Source organism: Pelophylax lessonae, assembly GCF_965119305.1.
Source record: "Pelophylax lessonae genome assembly, chromosome: 9".
Classification (NCBI taxonomy): domain Eukaryota; kingdom Metazoa; phylum Chordata; class Amphibia; order Anura; family Ranidae; genus Pelophylax; species Pelophylax lessonae.
The window spans coordinates 138,403,022-138,430,108 of NC_138776.1; the positions used below are offsets into that span (position 1 = coordinate 138,403,022).

At 40.7% G+C, this 27,087-nt stretch overlaps 1 protein-coding gene across 1 annotated transcript in view; it reads left to right on the plus strand.

Annotated features, from left to right (window-relative positions):
- The window catches only part of PIK3AP1 (phosphoinositide-3-kinase adaptor protein 1), a 190,733-nt gene extending 163,937 nt beyond the window's left edge, over positions 1 to 26,796 (plus strand). Inside the window, exons 14-17 of the mRNA XM_082267573.1 lie at positions 7,926 to 8,075; positions 14,576 to 14,646; positions 23,035 to 23,153; positions 26,697 to 26,796. Of these exons, the coding sequence (XP_082123699.1) occupies positions 7,926 to 8,075; positions 14,576 to 14,646; positions 23,035 to 23,153; positions 26,697 to 26,763 (407 nt within the window). The 3' untranslated portion in view covers positions 26,764 to 26,796. The remainder of the gene's footprint in view (positions 1 to 7,925; positions 8,076 to 14,575; positions 14,647 to 23,034; positions 23,154 to 26,696) is intronic.
- The last annotated feature ends 291 nt before the right edge of the window (positions 26,797 to 27,087 follow it).

Here is a 27,087-nt window from a genome sequence, read left to right on the forward strand (position 1 = left end):
TTGTTGGGATTTTATGTGATAGACCAACAGAAAGTGGCACATAATTGTGAAGTGGAAGTGGGTTTATTTTTTACAAATAAATATGTGAAAGTGTGACGTTCATTTGTATTCAGCCCCCTGAGTCAATACTTTGTATAACCACCTTTCACTGCAATTACAACTGCAAGTCTTTTTGGGTATGTCTCTACCAGCTTTGCACATCTAGAGTGAATTTTTTTTCCATTCTTCCTTGCAAAATAGCTCAAGCTCTGTCAGATTGGATGGAGAGTGTCTGCGAACAGCAATTTTCCAGTCTTGCCACAGATTCTCAATTGGATTTAGGTCTGGACTTTGACTGGGCCATTCTAACACATGAATATGCTTTGATCTAAACAATTCCCTTATAGCTCTGGCTGTATGTTTAGGGTTGTTGTCCTGCTGGAAAATGAACCCCAGTTTTAAGTCCTTTGCAGACTCTACCAGGTTTTCTTCTAAGATTGCCCTTTATTTGGCTCCATCCATCTTCCCATCAACTCTGACCAGCTTCCCTGTCCCTGCTGAATAAAAGCATCCCCACAACATGATGCTGCCACCACCATGTTTCACGAAGGGGATGGTGTGTTCAGGGTGATGCGCAGTGTTCGTTTTCCACCACACATAGTGTTTTGCTTTTAGGCCAAAAAGTTTGATTTTGGTCTCATTTGACCAGAGCACCTTCTTCCACATGGCTTCTCACAAACTGCAAACGGGACTTCTTATGGCTTTCTTTCAACAATAGCATTTTTATTACCTCTCTTCCATAAAGCCCAGATTTGTGGAGTGCACAACTAATAGTTGTCTTGTGGACAGGTTATCCCACCTGAGCTGTGGATTTCTGCAGTTCCTTTAGAGTTACCATTGGGCCTCTTGGTTGCTTCTCTGATTCCTTGCCCGGCCTGTCAGTTTAGGTGGACGGCCATGTCTTGGTAGGTTTGCAGTTGTGCCATACTTTTTCCATTTTTGAATGATGGCTTGAACAGTGCTCTGTGAGATGTTCAAAGCTTGTGATATTTTTTTATAACCTAACCCTGCTTTAAACTTCTCCACAACTTTATCCTTGACCTGCCTGGTGTGTTTATTCCCTTTATGATGCTGTTTGTTCACTAAAGTTCTCTAACAAACCTCTATAGGCTTCACAGAACAGCTGTATTTATACTGAGATTAAATTACACACAGGTAGACTCTATTTACTAATTAGTTGACTTCTGATGGCAATTGGTTCCTCTAGATTTTAGTTAGGGGTATCAGAGTAAAGAGGGCTGAATACAAATGCACCCCCCACATATTTATTTGTAAAAAATGTTGAAAACAATTTATGATTTTACATCCACTTCACAATTATGTGCCACTTTGTGTTGGTCTATCATATCAAATCCCAATAAAAATACATTTACATTTTTGGTTGTAACATGACAAAATGTGGAAAATGTTAAGGGGTTACATTGTGCTTTCTGACCCTAAAGGGTCTTCAGTTGTTATGGTGCTGGTGGACAGCCTGCCTGCACCATGGCTACTTGATGCTGATCCAGGGTAAACTGCTCACAACACAACAGGGTGCCGTGGCACCCTGGTTAAGAAACACTGTTCTGAAGAGAATAAGGCAGATTCTTTTTCAGACACTGTTCCTGATTGTAAATTGCAGCAGACTGGACTGATGGAGGGGGGAAAGAGAAGGGAGGAGTTACTGCTATAACTCCTTCTAGTTTGTGTGCAGATTTCAGCTCTGGGTATTAAGCTCTGTAACTAACAGGTTTTTGCAAGCAAGATAGCAAGTATAACTAAATGCAAAACTTTTGTTTTAAATTGGACAGAGAAGGATTAGAAAACCTGGCATGTTTTTTTTTTTTTTTTGCTTTGCTGTCTGTGTCCACTTTAGGGAGATTCACTCTCCTTAACAAAAATCCCAAATTGGGTTGTCTCCAGGGCAGGAATAGATAGGAAATGTCCTAATGAGGAAACTCGTTCTGGTGATCCTGGTGACAACCAGGGATTCCCTCACTTTGAAGGGATTTCCTCTTGCTTCCTGTTTTGGTTACGGGCCAGGAGGTGAAGAGAAATCTCTGTAATACAGATGGCAAAAAACTGACATAGTTTAAAACCCTTCCCTACTCTATCCAAAATGAAAAACAAATTGCCTTTAGTTCTACTTTAAAGGCTTAGTTCACCTGTACAAAAACTGCCTATGCTGGTAAGGGGTGCCTGTACATAAAAACAAACTGCGTAGCTCTGACTAAAGTTGAATAAAGTTGCCCTTGTTATAGATGTAGGCCATTTACATACCTCCTGAAGCCTGACTGGAATAATCTCAGGACATTGCTAGGACATTGCTAAGTGATGCCTAGTCATTACTGCTCACCTCCACCATTACAGGAGTGAGCTTTTTCTCTGACTCAAGCTCTGAGCTCGGGCCAGCCCCCCCAAAACACTTTGATCAATGCTCTCTGCCATCGGCTGCTGGTTTTCCAGCATGCTCATCTGACAGAAGCAAGCCAAACAGCTGGCTTCTATCATACAGGGTGGCATACACACGGGCCAAATGTTGGCCAGTTTTTTTTTTTTTTAACTAGCCGATGTCTCTGGAAATTCAGCCTGTGTGTACGGGGCTTTAGCAGCATTCTAACAATCTCCTGGAAGTATTCCAATCAGGCTTTATGAGATAAGTAAAAGGTCTATACCTATAGCAAGGATAATATTCAGCTTTAGGCTGTGTTCACACTAGCCGCGGTTCACAGCAGGGGGTCTGGTGCGTTTCTGTTCACCGTTACAGGTGCAAATCAGGTCCGAATTTTTGGCTAAGTTTGCACCTGAAAAGGACCAGAAGACATAACGGACCCATCTGCAATTCTGACCTCAGCCTCCCTGAAGGTGTTTGAATCAGCTCCATTGAGAGTTACTCACATTCAGTTCGCATCAGTGTGAACCCAGCCTTAAGTGGGGTACACACTAGTAGAAAATCTGCCGAAAATTCCCGTCCGAGGTAAAATCGTACGATTTTCCTCTAGTGTGTACACAACTTTCAGCAGCCGATATCGACATTTCGAACTAAAAAAAACAGATGGACAAACACCAAAATATTTATCGTCCATCCCCAGCACGACCAATTTTAGTTTAATGTGTATGCAGTACGTCCATGAAAAATCGGATACGAAAGACCACGCATGATCTGAAGTTGCTGATGACCCAGAAGTCTAGGAAGAAATCGTCCCAAAAAAAAAAAATCGAAACGAGAAATTTAGTGAACATTATGCACTGTCAACTAAAAACGGTTAAGACCGCTGAGCATGAGAGAGAAAAATCAGAGGATATTTCGTCCGATTTTCGTCAAGTGTGTATGAGCCTTTAGTCAGAGCTGCACAGTTTGTTTTTATCTACAGACATACTTATCTGCATAGGATGAACTAACCCTTTAAGGTAAAAGTGAAACATTGTGAAAAAGCTCCACTGCTGGTTGGATGTTTATCAAGGAGGGTGATCGTCATATGGATCACATATTGTATAGGGGAGACTCACAATGATATAAAAAAACTCTGATAGTGAAGCCCATCATGATATAAAAAGGATTTACTTTAAAATATGGCTACAATTACCTTCATACAAAACATAAAAGGCATAAGCGATCGGGTGATGTCGTCACTGGTAGATCACTCCCTGATGCATTTCGTCATTAACAAGACTTCTTCAGGGGATGGGCCGAGTCTCAACCCCAACGAGGCAGGATGTCCTCCAGAGGCAGCCATCATGGAAGAGTAGAGAGCAGCCACCTTATTCCATCAGATTGTGGAGCTGTTATCTTCCGGCCCACTTCCCACTTCCTTTTATAGCACATGTGCAGTCAATCGCACTGTTTTGTGACATATAAAACAGTGCGTCTATCCACAGACTCATTTGACGGGCAGATATTTGTCAAAATGAATCAGTTGTGGATTAGCAGCAGCTATCAAGCCCCTGATGCTGATGTCACTGATTAAGTGTTATTGAGAGCTCGAATATCTGCAAAACTAACTGGGCTGTCTAGCTTTGTGGGATTTTATCTTGAATAGGTTTCATAGGTTTCATTGGCACAAATAATGCCCAAGGACCTATTTTTCCACAACTGTGTGACAGGGCCAAGGCCAATTCTTGCTTTCATCAAGAGTATCTCTACAAGATTATGGGGTGAGGGCACCACCAACACCCAAAGCCCAATTTTTCCACATCTGTTACTTCTATCTAAAGTCTGCAAAAGCGACACCAGACTTAAAAAAAAAAAATTAGTTAAACTTGAGTGTACTATAGTTTGGCTTCTTCACATACGTCTTTATTACTGTGCTGCTAAACTTTGTTTTTCCATCCAAAGTCTGCCAAAGAGACACCAGAATTTAATTAAAAAAATCTCCAATCTTATTCCAAGTGCACTAAAATCTGGTCTCATCATCATACAGACTTGCTCCCCAAGCCATTGTTTACTAGGTAAAGTAAGCTTGCAGGGTAAATCAATTTAACCGCTTGCCGACCGCCCACCGCATATATACTGTGGCAGGCTGGCTTGGCTGCGCAAATCGACATATGGGTATGTCAGTTAGCAGAAGCGGTCCTGGGGGTGAGCGCGCACCACTGGCAGCATGCACCCGCCCCCACTAGGCAGCGGCGATGCCGATCCATGGGACTGGCGGTGCTGATTGCCTCCGGCCACCAGCGATCGCTTCCCGCTGAGAGAGAACAGCGGTCAGCTGTTGTAAGCACAGTAGACAGTTGTTCTCTCTGAAATGATCACAGAGCGCCTGTGATCCTCCTATATAAGATCACAGGTCTCTATGTTCATTCACAAGGCCCTCCTCCATACAGTTAGAATACACTTCCCTAGGCTCACACTTAACCCTTTGATCCCCACTGGGTTAACCCCTTCCCAGCCAGTGTCATTAATACAGTAACAGTGCATATTTTTAGCACTGATTACTGTAGTAATGTCACTGGTCCCCCCAAAAATGTCAGTTAGGAGTCCGATCCGTCCGGTGCAATGTCGCAGTCCCCCTAAAAATCGCAGATTACTGCCATTACTAGTAAAAAAAATATAAATGACATAAATCTTTTCCCTAGTTTGTTTGCGCATCCAATCAAAATATGCTTATTGCTTTTTTTTTTTTTACCAAAAATATGTAGCAGAATACAAATTGTTCTAAAAATATGAAAAATTTGATTTTTAATTTTGTTTTTTTTTTTTGGAATGTTATATAGCAGAATGGGAAAAATATTGTTTTTTTTTTTTTTTTTCAGAATTGTCGCTTTTTTTTGCTTGTAGTGCAAAAAATAAAATCGCACAGGTGATCAAATACCAAAAGAACGCTCTATTTGTGGGAAAAAAAAGAATATCAGTTTTATTTAAGTACAGGGTCGCACAAATGTGCAATTGTCACTTAAAGTAACGCAGTGCCGAATCGCAAAAAAATGGCCTGATCATTAAGGGGGCAAGTCCTTCCGGTCCAGAAGGGGTTAAATATCATTTTTTTTCTTTATAATTGTCAGTTTTGCTGCAGCAGGTTCTATACATGGTACAGATGTGCTCCTTTACAGACAGACTAAGGGGACTATAAAGGAAATTTTCATTTTTATTGTTTTACTTTAGGCATCATTAAAAAAGTCAAAAAAGTTGTTTTTTGCATTTACACATGTCGCCCAGAGCAGCACCCGGACCCCCACACTCTTTTTTATGGCCAATAACTTGCATATATGCCTTTGAAATGGGGACTTTTGATTTTTCCTGTTTCCAGACGGATTCCATAGGCTTTAATAGAGTTCCTCTGAACTTTTGCGATGTTTGAGAGTTCTGGCGTAAACCGAACTGTAAACCGAACTGAGGGGTATTTGGCCCATCTCTATTGCACATTATCCTCAGGGAGCCTGAACACAGAACTCAACTTTGGAGTTTTCCAAGATAAGCGATAGTTCACCTTGTCGTTTTCCTATTGAGGATGAAGTATAATGTCATCTCAGACAATGGCAATTGTGTTTGTATTTTAGCATGGCCATGGATCTGTTGAGAATGACATGGGGGTTATTTGAGTTTATTTAAATAACTTTAGTTTATACTTCCTTCCCCTTTTTTACTAAAACTGTAGCACCTTATAGACCTTTTATTAGCCTGTTTTGAATTGGTTTAAACAGTGCATACTGTATGTCTAGGCTTTTCTATGCTGGCTATTCTCCTGTGATCTACCTTGTCTCCATGAGTGCTCCGCTTTTAACCATGTGATAATAATCACTGACCATGCTGGCTATAATACTGTGGTGTTACCTAATATGGCCCCACAAGCAGTTTGTGGGTGGAACTACAGTGTTTCTAGCCCATAAATTGGGGTGTTATTACCGCGCCCCCTTTTAGTCTTGGGGAAGCCTGCGGTTACAGGAAGCAGGCGAAAACACATAGACTGTAGCTTCCACGCTACAGAGACTGGTACGCTCAGAATGACACACTGTAAAGGCCACTAAGCTATACGGGGGGGCCAACACTAACTGCGCATGTGCCGTGTGTACACAGTGGCTAAATTGACAGCGAGGATTATCAGGTTTGCAGTCTGCACATCCACATGACAACAATTGGATTCCTTAATCAATGCCACTGCTGGGATTGTTGAACTGAACCATCATTTTGAGTTTTCCCCTCAGCTTAAGCAGCGATCCCTATGCGCAACTTCCTTACTTTTTTGGATTGTCTTTGGCTATCCATATGCCTGTCCCAATGGCCCTAGTCTATTACATTTGATGCTCTATTTGACCTATTAGTTTATAACACAGTGTATTGCTTAAAACATATTTTTGATGCACTCAAAGAGTGGTCACTACCACCCTAACACCACATGCTGTTCCTGTTCCCTAGTGCATGCAGTTTTGTACATACATATATGCTCTTAATTGAGCTTGGAGGCATAAATGGTGTTCATAGTGTTATGGTGACCATATTTATTCATGTTTATGATTCAGTCATTGATGCGTCTGGAGTTTTTAGACAACATTGTCATTTTTAGTGTTGGGTGGAGGTGTAGATTGCATTACTGTTGTTCTCTTTTCTAATTCTGAAGTCCTGAATAAAGTATATATTTACAATCTTACCATTTGGGGTCGCTTTTAGTACCTATTTTTTCTTGGGGTCCTTTCCCCCTTTCTTTTTGAGAGTCAGAATAGCCCGAGCTGGGTAGCTTTATAGCTAGGTAGCTGGAAAGTTTTTTGTTTTGGATGCTATGTGATGCTGAAACCCCTGCATGGGAAACCTGCTGTCCTTAAATGCAAAGATGGTGAGTGCATTATCTCTGACTACTCCGCCCTGCAGCTGATGTACTGGGATGTATGTGACATCATTAACCTGACATTACCCTTGACCTTAACCTAATATAGCCATATGTCTATATTGGGTTAATAATGTCACTAGCATTCCCAAATCTTTGTCTACAACAGCTGCAGGATGGGAAATCTTCCATCTGCAGTTCATTGGCCCAGCAATAATGGCTAACTTCCAGGTTCGGACAGTACCCAAGCTCATCACTACTTACAATCTATCTTCCCTACCTCGCATGCTATCTACATATACATACTAGGGCCAATTTAGATATGAGTCACACAACCTACTAAAATGTCTGTGGAGTGTGGGAGGAAACCCACACAAGCACAGGGAGAAGATGCAACCAATGAAGGTACAGTCCTGGTTAGGATTCAAATTCCAGTGCTGCAAGGCAGGAGTGTTAACCACTACACCACTGTTTTAAGATAATCTTTGTGATTAAAATCCATTTATAGACTGAAAAAGGGTATTGTGATTTTTTTTGCAAGTAATCTAACTTTTTGTTTAGTTTGCCTTTGTAGCTTTGCCTTTTTGTAACTTTTATAACTTCCCCCTTTGTAAATGGATACCAGGTTTATAAAATATTCTATTTTAGATATAGAGATCACCAGGCCCATTCCCCGTGGAAAAAATCGGAGGGCAGTGCAGGAATGTGGGATATATGAGCAAGCTTCAAATCTAGTTCCTTCACAAGTAGAGATCAGACGAGGAAACTGGAAGACAGACAGCACATCCAGCACTTCAAGTAGGTATCATTTATTCATAAAGCCTTGGAGTCCTTCAGTTTCTTCAAACAATTAGTGTTGTTTTTCAAGAGAGGTGACATCTTGGCTTAACTGGCCTAATTTCTTATACCTTATCAAGTCATTGCTTTCCTTATAAAAATCAGATTTTTATTTATAATGAAGCCTTGCAGCTTTGAAGATTTGCAGTACAGGGAGTCAGTTGATACAATGTACCTTCCAGATATACATAGGATGAAAATGCTTTAAATGTTTGTATATTTCAGTATTGATAAAAATCCTGGAACAACACTGGTCAATGAGTTTTGTCTTTGAAGGGATTAGCTCTATTTAAAAACTGTTAGGCTTTTCAGTTGTGTGAAATCATACATTTGTGCCATTTTTGTCTTAAAGCTGAACTTCAGGCAGATACAGTATAAAAGACAGCCTCAAGGGCCATTTTCACAATCATTTTGCAGGATTGTGTGACAATGCATGTGTTAGTGTGATATGGTTCCATGTATTTTGAATGGCACCGAAACACACCTTGACAAACAACATGTGTTACAGTATAGTGGAATGCATGGTAACCCACTAAGTATTGTTGCAGTGCACTACAGAAAATGCTGCATGCACAATTTTTGGCCTGATTGGTGCGTCGGGTTAATGCACGTTAATGAGCATGCATTTAATGTATTGTATTTATGTATCTGTATTCATGTATACACACCTGTATTTGACTTAGTATCTGCCTCTTGCAGTCTGCAGTCCCTGTACAGCAGAGCTCAGACTTGGAAAGGCAGAAGCAGAATAAGGGAAACATACCCATAAGGGGAGAGAGCAGCGTGGGCTCGTCAGTCTGCTGCTGCTTCTCCTTCTTTCAATGTACAGTCACATGTTGGAGGGAGAACAAAACCTGTATTACTTTACTACTTTGACAGCACGTTATATTTATATGGACTTTTTTTCTGGACTTTTTTTCTTCACTATATTATATGGACTTTTTCACTGTACAATATAGTTATTTAAGCTTTTTATATGCAATATAGATGTATGATCCTATAATTTTTATCTAGCACATATTCATACGTTGAGGTTCACGTATATTTTAGGCACTTTTTTGCACATTTAAAACATAGCCTGTATTTATTTTTTTTATTGTGCGGCATTATTTGGGAATATTTGCTTACAGATAGTGGAGTGCCTGCAGCATTAATTTTTACACATCTTGGTTGCTCGCAAGACTATATAATTACCTGTATTACTTAACTGCAGCAAGGAAAAATTAGTTATCCTGTCCTTCCAGACAGGGTTGTGCTGTGTGGCAGAGTTGTGTAAACCTCAGAACTAGATGGACAAAATTACAAAATTTAGCAGGTAAAACACCCCCTATATGTACAGTATGTTATCTTCATATTTAACTATGAGCCTGGAATTCAGTTTTTATTACACTTATGGCATTGTGCAGGAATTTTCAGAAACTCAATTCAGCAACATGATCACCTTGCTATAAAGGAGAAGGGAGTAGGGAGATGGAATAGCACAAGTGACAACACGTGACAACACATTCACACTGCATCTAAAATGTCCTGGCTATAAGCATCTATCCATGTCGACCACAGCTTATGAAATTTCCTAGTGCAATTCCTACTTTCATATGTTATTTTATAGAGAGGTAGAACTGAATTGATCGCCTTCCACTAGGTGGAAGCTGTGGGAGGCGTGGATAACTTCCAAGGCAGCAAGATTTCTCTTGTGTAAAATAAGACATGGGTAAAAAAATTGCTTAGTATATCCATCTACTTCCACGTCCTCCAGGTGACAACAGAAGAAGTGGGTCCAGCTGTAGAGCCAGATCACACATTTTAAGTGTGTCATCCACCTACTCCCAATAAAGGCGAATCATAAGATGTGACCCCATCATGTGTAGGAAGGTGCTGGGGAAAGTAACAAGTATAATAGGCCCTATAAAGAAATTTTGACTGAATAAAACTGTCTTTAGCAGAAATCATAGAGGTTTCATAAGCTGAGATGCAATCCTCCCAGTCCTCGTCGGTAAGCTGAGGAATATCTGCATGTCAGTGGTCAAAGGTGCGTGTTACCTTGGTATAATAGGCAACAGAAAAACAAAGGTATAGGGATGACAATAGCTTTCTCAGCACCTCAGAGGCTAAGAGTCGTTCATTTGGGTTGGACTCCAGTACAATAGGCTCTGGAAATTGCACCTCACAATTGCAAATTGCCAGTATCTAAAGCCATAGAGCCAGGCAGGGAGAATGTACTTCTCAGGGTAGTAAAGGGTATCACTTTCCCATCAGAGATGACATGCTTCTAAGTTGTTACCCTGTGAAAGGCCCAGAGTTGCAGATCAGGAAGAGAATATAGATGGGGAAGCATGGAGTTACCCCACAAGGAAAGATGCAGAGAAAACTTTGAGAGCTCCCTATAGATACTCCTGGTTTACGAAAAGCCGCATAGGAGCCCAATAGGGCCACCTCTAGGGTAATCGCAGGATTGTGTCTGGGCTGGGAGAACAACCATTGTACCGTGACCAAAACAGTCACAGAGTAATACAAATGGAAGTTGGGCAAGGCCAGGCCACCCCAGGACAGTGGCAACCGCAAAGTTGGCTATGCTAGTCGGTGATACGCTCAGCTCAGCCAAAAGATATCACTATGTCTTCCAATTTTCGGAAGACCATTGTAGGAATAATGACTGAGGTATTGCGAAAAACGCATAAGAATTGGGTAAAAAAAATATTCTTAATCAAATTAACGTGTCTGACCGGGGTCAGGGGAAGGGACAGCCAGTAAGAACATGTGCATGCAAAACGGGAAACTAAAGGAGAGACATTCTTCTCCAGGTAGTCAGTAGTAGTCCCCCCCCCACCACCGGGACTCCCAAATAGGTAAATTCTTTGACCTACCTATTGGAGCGGCTTCTGCGTATCCAAATGGGGGACAAAAGATTAAGCGTCAAAAGCACAGATTTATCCCAGTTGATACAGATACCTAGAAAAACGGCCAAAGCGGTCAATGATGTCCAACGTCGGTTGAAGAAAGGAAGCATTCCCCAGATACAACAAGAAGTCTTTAGCATATAAATAGAGTTTCTCCTCAATTGATCCCACTACAGTACCTCTCACCAGCTCTAAGAAAAATGGCAAGGGGCTCTAGAGCCAAAGCAAATAGGCCTTGAGAGAGAGGACATGCCAGACGTGTCCCCCTAGCCAAGGAAAAGGCAAGGCCATCGAAAGGGTCAGATTGGTCCTAGCCCTAGCACAGGGATTGGCATAAAGCAGTCCCAACCTGGAGAGGAAATGGGGACTGAACTGAAAGCCAACCCAAACTGCACAGAGGTAGTCCTACTCAACTGAATCAAATGCTTTTTCCAAGGATGCCACCACCCCTGAGTGAACAACTGTGGCAAGGACCATATGGGTGTAAAGATGTCTAATATTAATGTCCGTTCCCCGGCATAAAACAGGACTGATTCGGATGGATCAGAGCCGTAATCACTGTATTAAGATAAATAGCCAATATTTTTGAGAGAAGCTTCACATCCGCATTCAACAGAGAGAGGAGCTGATAAGAGGAGCATACTCCAGCAAACTGGGGGTTTTCACTGGCTTCCAGGCACCACGATCACAGCATCACTCACAGACCCCTAAAAACGACTCCACCTCCAACGGTTTAATCAACACAGAGTGAATATGAGGAAGTAAATCCTCTGCATAATTCTTACAAAAATCCACAGGAATCCCATCAGGAGCAGGAGTTTTTCCTGACTGAAGAACACGCAACGTATTTTGCACCTCTTCCAAAGTAATTGTGGAACCCAGCTTGCCACGATATGTAGAGGTGAGAACTAGGAAACCAACCTCGGACAGGTATGACTAATTCACTTGCAATATAGTCCACCCTGGACAGCATCTTAGATTAGGAGATAAAACATTCATTAATCCGATTAATAACATTGGAAAGCAATTCACCAGCAAAACCTAAAGTTTTAAGGTATGCTAGCCGTGGATGTATGCTCCTTGGCCATTCAAGCCAACAGTCTCCCATTTCTTTCGCTCTGTTCAAATATTCTCTGAAATTGATGTAGATTTCGTTTTCTTTAGTCAAAGATGAAGGACATCTCTGATAAGTAACTGTAACCTATTGTAGCAATGGGGGTCCCTTGTGCCTGATCTATAAGTATTTGGTAAAAAGCCTAAAGGGATCCCACATGGTGGCCTCAGAAGCGAAGTCAGGGTTGACACTCCAGAAAGTATGAAGATGTTCTCTGAATCTCGACTCGACTGTATTATAAGTTATCCAAAATATAGAAAGCCTCCACATTCTATCCAAGGGGTTGTCGGAAGCCCTAAGGTGGAGACAGAATGGAGCATGGTCAGATACCCCTATAGTGCATACTCTCGACTATCAACAATGTGCAAAAATGTGTTTTTTCCTTGTATGTAAAAATATACCTGTGGTAAAACTCTAATGAATTCATTAAACATGTGCAAAATAATTAATCAAATATGTGCAAAAAAGAACCTATAAGGACATGTGTATAAAATTCATCAAAAATAGTTAATTAAAAAATCAAATTGTGAAAAATAATTAATAATGCTCTTTGGTGCTCAAAATCACACATAAAGCTCATCAAAAAGAGTTAATAGAAATTGGATTTTAAAAATTCATAAAAAATACCAAACAAATCAATAGTGCTCTTCTCCAAGTCCTGAGTGCTCAAATCACACAAAGTGCTCCAGTGCTCCTTAAATGACACAGCCTCTTACCAGACTCAAATGCTCTCCAAATCATAAGAGATCAATAACGCTTTATGTCTAGCAATTGCCTCAGCTGATGTTCTCACCACCGGATGGTTTAATTATCAGTGACTTTGTCTGTAAGAATCCACAGCCATGTCCCCGCCCCACAGAAATTGCTCCATCTCAATGCCACTTGCTGATCATTAGATTCTCTCAGGCAACAGTGTGGTATTGAATATAAAAGAAAAAAAAAAAAGGCTCATAGCACAATAACGTAAAGACACAAAGTTTTATTCTAAATTTATTGCACTTACAACCTGCCGGATTTAAACAGCGATAAAACAAAGTCTTGACCCGGCCGCAGGGCACACAAGCAGACCCAGGTGTGATGATGTCACAGCTCTGACTCCACCCAATGTTTTTCCCCATAACAGGCGTTTAAACCTAAGTGGTCCATGGATGGGTTTCAGGGGGTCTGTGAGGGTCAGATAAAAAAAATAACATTTACATTCACTATACAAAAAAAGAAAATAAAGTGCTAATTCTTGTTTTCTAGTAGTAGTAGTAGTAGTAGTAGCAGTAGTAGTAATTTTTACTTTTCACTAGATGATTGTACATAAAAAGGAGTGAGCTTTTTTGTTAAGATTGTATATGTATGAGGCAATCAAATTTCATTAAAACAAAGTACATAAATGAACTGCATGCAAAGTTGTGTTTTAGGTAAATATTTCTGGGGAGGGGGTCCAAAGCTTTCATCATATTCTTAAAGGGGTCTGTCATTCAAAAAAGGTTAAAATAGTAGTAAAGTCTTAAAGCAAAAAAAAAAAAAGTTTCCACCTGCAAAGCAATATCATAATGTGCTAATAAGCCCTCCAGTAGTGCGCTGTCACCATTGCAGAAGCTTCCATCTTCACCCGGTCTTCCTTCCAAGTTCGGGGACTCACGCCATCTGATTGACCAAACCACAATGATGCCACACCTGCAAATGCTTGTGGGAGTCTCGGCCACGATGCACAGCTCTAAAGGGTATGGCGGATCCTTCAGCGCGCATGCTCCAGTAAACTCACTGGCTTCTGCTCCCTAGAATTTCTCCTATTCATTTTACCTACAGGTATGTTTTAATATAAGCTTACCTGTAGGTTAAATAAAAAATAAAAAATGATTTCCTACCACTTTAGGAAACCACTAAATTAAAGAAAAAGGTTTAACCATTCTCATTCTTTACTGTAATACTTTTAATAATGTGAAATGGCCTTCCACAAAGGGCAGGATTTGTTTTTAAATGATCAAAATGTAAACAGCTACTTAAATTTATAAGAAATTATATTGTAGAATGTTGAACTAGGGAGTTGTTGATTGCCTTTAAGGATCCGGAAGATCATTTTCTGTTGGAGCAAATTAGACCACATTTTATACATTTTTTTCCTCTAGATCAGCTGTTGGTTTCTATATTTTTAAGCAGAACTGTCTTTATTACTTACAGGCACCAATCATTTTCAAACTTTCATAGTACAGCTGCAGATTTAACCTGATACTGCAAAGACAGTAACTTATTTCTAGTATTTATACCAAAGACTTTGGGTTGTATTTGTTAAACTGTATAAAAGAAGAGCTGACTATGCCACCCCAAGCAATCATTTAGATTTTAAAGGCATTTAATTCAGGCCTCCTTTACTTTTTAATTTACTACCCTATGAAGATAAACTTGAAAAGATCTCTTACATGTTCTTACGTGTTCTTTGTGTGTGTTTTCTAATACAGGCAGCAACAGTAACCGATCCAGTACTCGAAGTACACTAAGCCTGAGTAGTGGAAGGGAAGGAGATAATGAGGTAATTGCATGTGTGTTTCAATGAGTGACACAGTAATCATTGCCTTCATTCAATCATAAATGAAAAATCCAGTGCATTCCAGACTACAACTTTGCAAATAATGTTTAATGTCTGTTTACAGTAATGTTAAATGTATCAGTGAAAATGGGAAACATGTATTTTTTGTTCCAGTTACAGGAAGGAATTATGTGAAAGGAAAAACAAAAATATGTATATAGGTGCAAAAATGTACAAATCATAGGAGATCATGGGTGCTCATTATCAGTTTAACATTTCCAAAAACACATTAGTGGCATGTGGAACTTGAGGATGGAGTAGAGAAAAGCATTTGTAAAAATGAGGAGAGAAGACTTGTACATTGTTGCAAACTTATGAAAGACCAAACCAGGGAAAATTCCCAGCTCAACTCACCAACTAGTCTGCTTATCAACCGAATTAACCTGTCCAACAGTATGCGTTAAAAACAGGGTTTTAGTTAGCACACATTTGCAAACGCATGCGTAAGGTGCAAGGCCCCTTCACAGCACCCTATATTACTTGAAATCCTAATCCTTTTAAATTTACGAGAGTCTCCACAGTGGTAGCACATGCATTCTAATAGCTAGATAAGGGGCAAGTGGGCCTGGAGGTAGTCAGTCCTCCTTAAAGGCGTAGGGGCCCCATGGACACGCAGCACATAGCACAATGGCAGCAAAGGTGTCCAGTGTATCCCCTCACCAATATTTACACCAGTAACAAAGAGACTCTCATAAATTTTGGAAGGGTTAGGACTGCAAGTAATACAGGCAGCCGTGAAGGGGCGTTGCAGCTTACGCATGCGTTTGCAAATGTGTGCTAACTAAACCCCTGTTTTTAATGCATACTGTTGGACAAGTTAACTCGGTTGGTAAGCAGACAGGCTTTGGGACCCATGACCATCAATATTATTTCCAACTGTACAGGTCTGACATGGCCCAATAAACAGTTTCTCAATTGTTCCTCCCAATACGTGATATGTCTTGTCATGCCCATGCAATTTATAATATGTGGGAAGAACAATACAAACCTTCAGACAAAGACTTAATAAACAGAGATTGAATTAGACTTAGATTCAAAGATTTTTAAGACACTTTGATACATCACACAAGCCTCATGCACACAGGATGTATTTACAGCGGCTGTTTTTGGCTTCAGATGTTTTTTATGCAGCCATTAAACTCCCCAGCATGTTCTCCTATGTGTCCATGCACACATAGGCTGTTATCAGCGGTTTTTGGCAGGGGCGTTTTTCTGGCTGGACCCCCCCCCCCCCAGAACTAGTGGGTTTTAAGAGGAGTTTTTCAGCTGTAAAAATGCTCTAACGCTAATGAAATCTAAAAAAAAAAAAAAACGTTGAGAAACATGACTATTTGTTGTTTAATAGCATTTTTGAGCCAAAAGCTTTTTTGGGAGTATAGTTTTGCTAAAAAAAGCTAAATGCTACAGCTGCAAAACGCTACTGCAAAAATGCTGAAAAGCTCCTTCTACAGCTAAAGCTTTCTACAGCTAATGCTACTGATGTTCTTATAAAGTCCAGTGTGCATGAGGCCTAAGAATTATAACCTGTTAAAAGCAACTAAATAGACGTTCTTCAATCAAAACACCACAACACTAGGTTACAGTAGTCAAACGAGAAATAGTTTGGATCCACAGACTCAATACATTATCCCCTGATGGTCTAAATGAGGCAATTGAAGCTTTTTAACATTACCTTTAGCCCACAGTCTGACCCTTCCCAATGTTGTAATTTCTCATTTACATAACACATAACCATTTCTTGGAATTAGTTTAACTCTCTTTATTAACCCGTTGTACATGAATAGATGTATGCACATGTGTGTGTATATATACATCCAGCGCACAGGTTTTTTTTTTTGGGACATGTGTATATATTTTTATATGTGCGTTTGTGTATCACGTTGTGCATGCATTGGTGTGCACATATCTGTAATTACAAAAATTGTTACAATACACAGTCCACCCCCCCTTGCCTTACCTACTTAGGTCTAACTTTGTTAACATAATTTTTAATCTTGTGCTTCTACTCATTTGGTTCACGTCTTTAGTCACCTTGCCTGTAGCATCAATTTTTCAATTTCTGCATCCACCATTTTACATTGGGGATTTTCTTTCCTCAGATAGTGAAGGAAGGAACCAGCAAAGAAGATGAGGTAAATTCAGCATGTAATATGCCCTCCTGTGCAGCTCCTCTCTCTTATCCACGTAGGAATCATAAATCCCCCAAAAGACTTAAGTTGATTGATTGTGCAGCACATTTATTAAAATCCACAAATTAAAATCTAGCCAATAGGCATCACCTCTTGTTGAAATGCATTGATGTTGGGTCACTGCTGTAACTTCCTGGTTGTCAGCAACGTCACATCCGGCATAGGTAGAACACACATCAAATCCCTTTTGAGAATGTCTGGACAGAACACCGTCACCTCAGGCTGTTTGTGTTGGTGTCGGTTTAGGCACAGAATAATGTAAGCACATTTGACTGGCCTGATTTTATATTGTGGCTTTTAATAAACGTGCTGCAAAATCAGTCTACTTATGTCTTTTGGGGGATTTAGGATTCCTACTTGGATGCGAGAGAGGAGCTGCACAGGAGGGCATATTACATGTTGAATTTTCCTCATCTTCCTTGTTGGTATAATTTAAAGGCTGAGAAAGGCTCTTTGGCCATATGAGTCTGGTGAGTGGTTCCCTTTACCACAGGTTGTCACAAGTTAGCCTGTAGTTTGTTTGTATCTCTTACCTCCTTGCTGCTACCTTCACATGTGGTGTTTGGATGCTCTGTTCTCCTATGGGCGTCACCTGCTCCACTGTGGGTTATATCCTTTTCCTGTCTATTACTTCCTGGGTCACCTCCCTGTGTGCTTACCTATATATACACATGCTCAGTGCTCTGCTCCTTGCTTGAGCAACATCACTGTCCTCTGAGCTCCCATCCGTGTATATCCCTTGGCTATTGTATCTGATTTCCTGTGCACCGACCCGGCTTCGTTTCTCCGTCTATGTTCGTCTGCTGCCAGTCCTGACCTCGGCTTGTCTCTTGGATATCCTTATAGTCTCCTGTTGACTCTGCACACGCCAGCGGTCTCCACATCCTCAGCTGGGCCTACCTGGGGGCCACGACCTGGTTCTAGTCTGCTGCAAGTCCATCCCCACCATCAGGGTCCCTGGTGAAGAAGCAGGCTGGGGCTTAGACTCCACGCCCTGGGGAATCCTGAGCTGGGGATCTATAAAAGCTCACTACCACAGACTCGTGGACACAGGTGGTGGAGCACTTTTTTTGGGTGAATAAGTTGTCACTGATAAAACACAGCACGGTGTATGGGACAATTTCACACATGCAAGGACAGTGGTGAATTGCAGAAGAGATATCTGCTGAAATAGTGGAAACTATATTATATATTTTATGGACACCGATATTAGGATTTCTTGTTGATAAAATTGGTTGGATTATTTTTGACATATTGTGTATGAAAGTGTTTGTTATATATTTTGTGTTTTTCACAGTGCACAAAAAGGTGTTTCACATTTTTAGGTTTGTATGCACAAGCTTAGTAGTAGCACCTTACTTTACATATTTACATTTATTTAGTGGTTTACATCCTTGAAGGGACAGCTGCTATAAAAAAATAAAAACAAAATAATATTTTTAAGGTCGGCACCCTTTTTATTCTAATAATCACTTTTTGACATGTCTCTCAATAAACATCCTGGAACTTTGAGCACATTGGATGTCTCTGCAGGTTTAGACCATCTGTCTTGGAAGGTCATCTGATCAGGATATACCACTGCAATAATGTACATCAACCTTTAGCATCGAAACAGAAGTCTTTCAGTGGCAAGAGTGGTAGATCTGATCCTTTCTGGAGCAGAATTTCACTTTTCCACCTTGTCCACTGTAAACATCCTAGTTGTAGACAGTTGACAGGCAGGCTTCTTCACCCAACAGAACCTGGACCCGGGGAGTGGTCCCTGCAACCAGATGTGCTCTAGGATCTGTGTCTTGGGTACGTGACACCGGATGCGGACCCCCTGGCCTCGAGGATCAACACCAGATTGGACAGGTTGGTTCTAGGTACAAGGATTCTCTAGGAGAATCGGCTGATGTTCTAGTGGCTTAGTGGGATCAGTACACCCTATGCCTTTCCTCCCTTGATACTTCTTTCTCCTCTGCTTTGCAAAATCAAGATGGAGGACATTTTGGTGGTCCTTTTTTCACCACATTCACCTGGGTGGATGTGGTACATCAGCCTGGTCAAACTCCTGACAGGCAGTCCATGGACCCTGCCTGATCATCAGGTTCTTCTATCTAAAAACCGATTTGCCATCCAGCTATATGTTTGCTTGCATTATCGGCATGGGTGTTGAAGCCTAGGTTCTAAGGCACAGGGGCATCTTTGAGAATTTATTTCAGGGGTTTCTCTGTGGAATGAATCCTCTCTGTTCTGCAGCTTTGTCTAGACCAGCATTTGGCTCTCAGCACTATCAAGGCCGAGGTTGTTGCCTTTTGGATCTTGTTTTACCTCTTGATTAAAATCTTTGTACAGGGAGTTTCCCATGTATCTCCCCTGTTTTATTCCCATTTGACTCAGTAGTTTCTGTATCTGGTTCTCTCTGCACTTCAGAAACCACTGTTTGAACCTATTAGAGACATCGCTCCCTCTTTATTCTCAACTACAAATTGGTATTACTTGTAGCCATCACCTCTCTGAGGCAAGTGTCTGAACTGGTGGCCTTAGCTTGCAAAGAACCTTTTCTGGTTTTGCATAGGGACAAGGTGGTATGGAGGCTCAGGACTTTTTTCTTGCCTGACACAGTCTCTGCTTTTCACCTCAACTGGGACATTGTTCTCTTTTTCCTCTGTCCAGCTCCAATTCACCTAAAGAAAATTTCTCTCCTTTATCTAGATGTGGTTCAGGATGGGAAAGTTCATCCCTCAGATGGGCTCTGTATAAGTGCTCCAGATTTTTGTTGAACAATGTTAAGGTGGCTCAGGCAGCTCAATATCCAAGCTTATGGTCACAAGGATTGTGTTCCACCCTTTCTTGTCAAGGCTCACTCTGCTGGAATAGTGTTTCATGAGCTTTACAGCTTTACAGCAATAAAGTGGAGCTCCAGTCCCCCCCCCCCCCCCCCAACAAAAAATTTAAAGTCAGCAGCTAAAAATACTGGAGCTGCTGACTTTTAATATTATGACACTTACCTGTCCATGGGTCCCACGATGTCGGCACCCCAGCTGATTCTTTAATCAGCTCTCGGGTACTGCCGCCGCCATTCGATGTAAGGAAAGCAGCCGGCTCCCTACTGCGCATGGGCGAAATGCACTGCCCTTTGTGAATGGCCCAGCGGGGGGAAAGGAGGAGGGGGGCTGAGCTTTCTAGGGCCTTGTCACAGTGAGGTCTTCCGGAAGTGGGGACAGGTACCTGTCAAAAGCAGGTACCCACTCCCCCCCAATAAGTGCCAAATGTGGCAGCAGGGGGGGGGGGACAAAAAGCAAAGCTTCCCCTTTTGGGTGGAGCTCCCCTTTAAGTAAACGTTTGCCATATTTTCAAGGTGGCCACATGGTCTTCTTAAAGTTCTACTAGGTGGATATCACATCTTCATCTGACACCAGCTTCAGGTGTAAGGTCCTTCAAGTGGTTCTTTGAGCTGCAGGCAGTCCCCAGCCCTTTGTTTTTTCTTGGGTTTAAGAGTTTGTTTGCTGTACTGCCCAACCCCATTTTTGGGATGCTTTTAGACAATGTGAAAGTGGACGAGAAAGACAAAATAATTTTTGTACTCGACCATAAAATCTTTTTCTTGAAGTCTAAGCACACAAGTCCCACCACTTTGTGTTTATGTTCATGCAAAACTGAGGCAAGATGGTAGCCAGAGGGGCTATCCTAGACTGGCCTACAGTTATTTGTTTGCCAGTATCTGTTTCTCTAGTTGGCAGCAGTAAAACTTGAAGACAACCCTCAATGGACTCCAAGAAATAAACACTTTTAAACCTTTTTGCACAAAACCTCTTTCTAATCAACCAGGAATCAATCTGAGTTCTGTGAACTGATAAAAGGAGAAATGTAATTGACTGTCATGGACTGCTTTAGTTTTCACATCATGATCGCATTTGCATTCATATGCATATTAATTGACGCTACATGTATTTCAAAGAATTTTTGGCTATGGATATCCATGTACACCAATTAAAAGACTTAAAGTAGTTGTAAACCTCAGAGATAAATTATGAACAAAGCATATCCATCTGTTTTGTGTACTTGTTCCAATTAAGAACACCAAGTGTCATTTCTGTCCACTGCCTCGCTCCTCCTCAGTTTCCTGACATCAAGAGAAAAAAAAAGACAGGGGAGATCACAGCCTGTAAATGACAGCCTCAGCTCTGTTTCTCTGTGCTGTGTGGTGGGGGAGGGGGTGTCCCTCCCCTCCAATCAGCTCTCAGAGTTCCCCTTACTGAGAGTAACTTCACCTCTCCGCTCCCTGCTTTTCAGAGCTAAGAGATCCTGTGTAACTTCTTCACTTTGAATTAATGTAGGGGAAAGACAGCTGTAGACTTATGTTGGATGAGCTGTTTCATCTCTGTGTAGCACCAGAGGCCAGTCACTTCACTGGGTATATGTGAGGATTCGCAAGCCCTTTAAAGCTTATACAGCGTCCCAAGCCATTCATAAAAATGCCTCCAGGAACTGCAGCTACTGCATACAGGCATCCACAGAGATCAGTTAGAAAACACAGCTGTACATGGTTATGCACCAAGGGTTGCATAAATCACTTGCTAAGAAATATGCCCTGAACACAGATAGTATTTATTTGGAGCATTTATTTGTGTGCATGCAGGTGCTTTAAGCAACTGCATCTTAACCACTTTACCACCGGAGGATTTTGCTGTCTTATGTTCAGGCCACTTTTTGCGGTTCGGCACTGTGCGACTTTAACTGACAATTGCGCGGTCATGCAACGCCATACCCAAACGAAATTTACGTCCTTTTTTTCCACAAACAGAGCTTTCTTTTGGTGGTATTTGATCACCTCTGCGCTTTTCATTTTTTGCGATATTAAAAAAAAATGCAACAATTTTGAGAAAATAACAATATTTTTCTACTTTGACAGTTAAAAAATATCCAATATATTCAATTGTTGTCATATATTTAGGCCAAAATGTATTTAGCTACATGTCTTTGACAAAAAAATTCTCAATGAGCGTATTTTTAACCGCTTTAAGACCGGAAGATTTTACCCCATTCCTGACCAGGCCATATTTTGCGATTCGGCACTGTGTTACTTTAACGGACAATTGCGCGGTCGTGCAATGCTGTACCCAAATTAAATTTATGTCCTTTTTTTCCCCACAAATAGAGCTTTCTTTTGGTGGTATTTGATCACCTGTGCGATTTTTACTTTTTGCGTTATATACAAAAAAAGAGCGACCATTTTGAAAAAATAACAATATTTTTTACATTTTTTTATATGAAATTCCCCCCCAAAAAAATGTAAAAATCAAAATGTTTTAACATTTTAGGCCAATTTATTTTCTGCTACATATTTTTGGTAAAAAAAAAAAAATCGCAATAAGCGTATTTTGATTGGTTTGTGCAAAAATTATCGCAGCTACTAACTACGGGAAATGGCGATCTGCAATTTTTTTTTGCGGGACTGCGACATTGTGGCGGACAGATCGTACCCTTGACTGACATTTTTGACACTTTTAGGGGTACCAGTGACCTTACTACAGTAATCAGTGCTTTAAATATGCACTGTTACTGTAAAAATGACACTGGCAGGGAAGGGGTTAACTTTTATTGGTGATCAAGTGGTTAATGTATGCCTGGTGCTTACTAACGTGTGTGGGGGGAGGGGACTGTGTGACACAGGCACAGGTCACAGGTTCAGCTATGCTGAATCCTGCAATCTGTCACTGTTTGTCACTTAGGAGATCCACCCGCTTTGTTTACACAAGCGGGCTGATCTCCACACTTGATCCCCGACGATCGGGGAAGAGCGGCAGTGATCACCACTGCTCCTCCCCTGGCCCGACTCCCGCTGTGACTACAGCGGGAGCGAGCCTCTGGCGGCGCACGTGCGCCACCCACAAGGGGAGGAGTCCAGCGACGTAGGTCTACATCGCTGGACGATATCGAGCCACTTTGCCGCAGTACCAGCTCAGTAAGCGGTCGGCAAGTGGTTAAGAGCAACCGCTCTTAACCGCATACAGGCGCATCTTTGAATTGGACAGCTATATGCGGCAGCCCTGGGGAAAGATTTTATAGAGATTCTGGATGCTGTATAGCCCCTTATGGCTGTGTTCATGAGCCCTTATACACAAAACTGGAGGTAGAATTATGTTTTTTATTGTAGGAGGACTTACCAGAAGAGTTACCAGAGGATCGTCCAAGATACAGTCCTCGGCACGCCTCCCTGCCAGAAGAAAGACCTCCTCCAAGGCCACCAAGGATACAAAACCACAGTACTAGAAGGTAAAGCTGTGTAATGTAAAAAAAAGACCTGTACCGATAGAACTAATGAGGCTGCCATTGCTGAATTAAAAAATGCTAGCCTGCATGGCTATCTTTTTTTCTTTTTTCTGCATGGCTATCTTTAGCAGAAAAACTTTTTAAGTCACAGACCTGAAACAGGTGTACAGCCTGTAAAGTTAAAGCTTATTTGCATTTTTTTTTGTGGTTGATTTACTAAAGGCAAATAGACTGTGCAGCGCAGTTGTACTCATTTCCCCCAGAGCTTAGTGAATGCAGCGAAGTTCTGCTGATTTCCATCATCCAATCATGTGTAAACAAAAATGCTGTTTTTTTTATTTTCCCTTGAACCCGACTTCCTTTACAAAGATAAGCTTTTAGAAGGTAATGGTCTTATTAAAAGGCCAACTACAGCGCTTGCTGGTTAAACCCTACTTGAATACCAGTAATAATAACTAAAACTAATAATAGTATTCAAGTAGGGTTTAACCAGCAAGCACTGTAGTTGGCCTTTTAATAAGACCATTACCCTCTAATTTATTCATTCATTCTACAGCAGCTGCTGTACCCTACACCATATAATATAATACTGTATTTTCTGGCGTATAAGACTACTTTTGAACCTCAAAAAAATCCCCCAAAAATGGGGGGTCGTCTTATACGCCGAGTATAATATCTCCAAGGTAACCTAAGTATAAGTATTACCGGTAGATGAAAATTAGGGGGGTCGTCTTATACGCCCAGTCGTCTTATACGCCGGAAAATACGGGTATATAAAATACAATTTATTATTAGATTACTCCTAGGCGCGTGGAATATACCTTGGTATATTTTTTCTCAAAGATAAGCTTTATCACATTCACTAAGCTCTGGGGAAAATGAGTGCAACTGCACTTGCAAGGTGCACAGTCTGGTTGCCTTTACTAAATCAATGGCATTGTGTTTGAATTTGATGCCAGAGGATCAGCATGTCATGAGAGACAGCTAGTATTTTCAGAATGGGGTCAGAAATGGCAGCTTCCATACTTTCTCACTGCTGGATTATTCTAATCTAGACTAAGTCAATTTTTTTTTGGCTACATTTTTCTTTCATGATTAATAAATCATCATGCTTTATTCATCTGCGCAGTAATGAGCAGTAACTCACAGCAACCAATAGAACATATTAACTTTCATTTTTAGTGTATTTGACTATTAAAAGGAGAAGTTTAGGCACAGTTTGGATCACAGAAGTGCAGTTCTTTCTGCACTCTAAAAATGAAAAGATAAAAAGGAAAAAAAAATGACTTTACTGGTACATAAAAGATGATACATTTGGTTCATAAAACTTTCTGTTTCATTTCATTTATGTGTAAAAAAATTGTTTTTGTTTTTGGAAAAAAGGAAAACATATTTCCATAAAGTTCAATACAATTCACTCTGACTTCATCAATACAATATTACATGATATGCATCATTTATATAACTCATGTTGTTAAAATCCGCAAGGTCAACGCTTTTCTTATAAGTAGCTTCTTCAGAACATTATCTTGAAATTCAGTGGGAGAAAAGAAAGTGACTAATAGAAAACAATTCATTAACCACTTGCCGGCCAGCCACCATAGTTTTACTGCAGCAGGTCGACTCTGTTACGCGAAACGACATTATTGTTTTTTTTTTTTTTTCAGAATTGTCGCTCTTTTTTTGTTTATAGCGCAAAAAATAAAAACCGCAGAGATGATCAAATACCACCAAAAGAAATCTCCATTTGTGGTTAAAAAAAAAAGACATCTATTTTATTTGGTTACAGCGTCGCACAACTGCGCTATTGTCAGTTAAAGTAATGCAATGCCCTATCGCAAAAAATGGCCTGGTCATTAAGGGGGTAAAACCTTCCGGTCCTTAAGTGGTTGAGTAATTAAATACATACATTTATTTATACCAACCATAGATTATCTATGAGTCTCCACATACCAAGTCAGACCAATGTTGTTGGGACAAATCAAGAAGGCAGCCAGAGATGCCCCCTACCCAGTAAACCAGAACCGTGTATAAATACACATGATTCTGTGCAGCCGGCCTGCACTGCAGCAGTAGAGCTACAGTACACGGTTTGCAAGTGGATAAACCAAATGTGTCATCTTTTATGTACCAGTAAAGTCTCTCCTGGGACCCGTTTTCAGCCAACAGCAGGTTAAACTATAAATAAAAAACTATCAGCGCAACTAAATCAATGTGCAATTAGTGAATAAAGATAGACTCCGGCAGCTTTCATTCAATGTGTTTCCACTCCACAATTAAACATCAATAACAAAGAAAATGTGCCAGATTAATACATAAATAGTGAATAATCCTGTAAATAAATATTGTGAGTGATGCACAAATGTGACATAAAATCAATAAATCAACCCAAAGTGTGTACTTCAAAGGAATATGAATAAAAACATGATGAATCAGTGCAAAAAGTCCAAGTGTCAAACAAATCCAAAAATAAAAGGACAACTCTAGTCTCATACACCTCCGTGGTAATCACATGAAATAACGTGCTCCTTAATCCGCCACCACTAGGTAATCAAGCCTCTCACCTTCCTATCTGAACCAAGAGTCACCAATGGGTCAGATAAAGCAGTTCCCTTTAGGGATAATGGATCCATCGCCAGATATACTGTACACTTGGAGCTGAAATGATTTTCCCAGGACCAGCACCGGATCACTTGTAGTCCACACCAGGCATAAATGCATAGGGGAAAGTAAAAGAGATCTAATGCTCTTTGATATGGTACAAAGACTTTTATTGAAAAGAAATACACTTACAAGCTCGGCACTTCAGCAGTGCGAGCTGTATCAGCCGTTCAGTGTTCACAGCAGAGAGACAATGTGACGTGTGACAGACAGGCTCCGCCCCCTAGAAGCGTTACATCAAACGTTAAGGGTATCGGTGAAGTGGGTGGAAGGTAGTATTGTAATCAGGGAGGTGGGATCCAGAGTGGTTTAATAGGTTACACCCTCTTCTGCGATGCAACAGGAAGTGAAGGCTTCTGGGAGATGGCCTACAGGAAATTAATGCTCAGAGACAAGCTACAGAAGTGATGGAATCTGAAAATCCCTTTTAAAAATGAAAATATACTTACAAGATTTTAAACCACTTGTGGATAAGGTAAGTGAGAGAAAAGCACACTCGGATGGGCCAGAAATGTCATTGGAAAATGCTTCTATTTATCATGAAATATGCAGCCCCGAGACTATGTTATTACGGGGGAGAATAATTCTGGAGTTTAGCAAAAGGCAGCTGGAAAGGGCTGACACCTTTTCTAGCAATTTTAGTTTTGAGAAAGTGTGACAGACCTCAACAAAATATTAGGAGCTGCTTTGACTTTGGATAGATCAGGGGATTTTCTGTACTTGCTGGGTCTTCAAAGGGGTAAAAGATGGGGAAATGTGCATGTATTATAGAGATATTCAATGCAAATTTTTTCTAGCATTAAGTTAAACTTTTAATATACCTGGTGGGTTAAGACGTTCAAAAATTTAGCTGAATGACAATTTTTTTTTTTTTTTGTGCCCTAGATCCAAGATGTCTTCACCTGGTCACAATAGCAGAGCACCTCCTGTGCCACCTAGAGGCAATAACTGATGCAGCCGCTGGAATAGGAAACAATAGTTTTTTTTTATAGGTGACAGTTCCCTCACAGTTTTTTGGGGTAAATGTAATTTTCCCTAATATACTTAACAAAATCATCAGATATATGACAGTGTACGCATCATTAAGAAGATACAATTTTCTGGCCTTTTCCAAGGAATCTGAGCTTTCAAAGACTATAAAAGTGGACTGAAGAACCTCTGTAAAGATCTCTTAATTTTTACCATTAGCCAGCCTGGAATTGAGCATAGCACCAGACAGCCTGAATGTGACATCGGTCAGCTTGGAATCAATAACATCACTTATCATGATGATAAT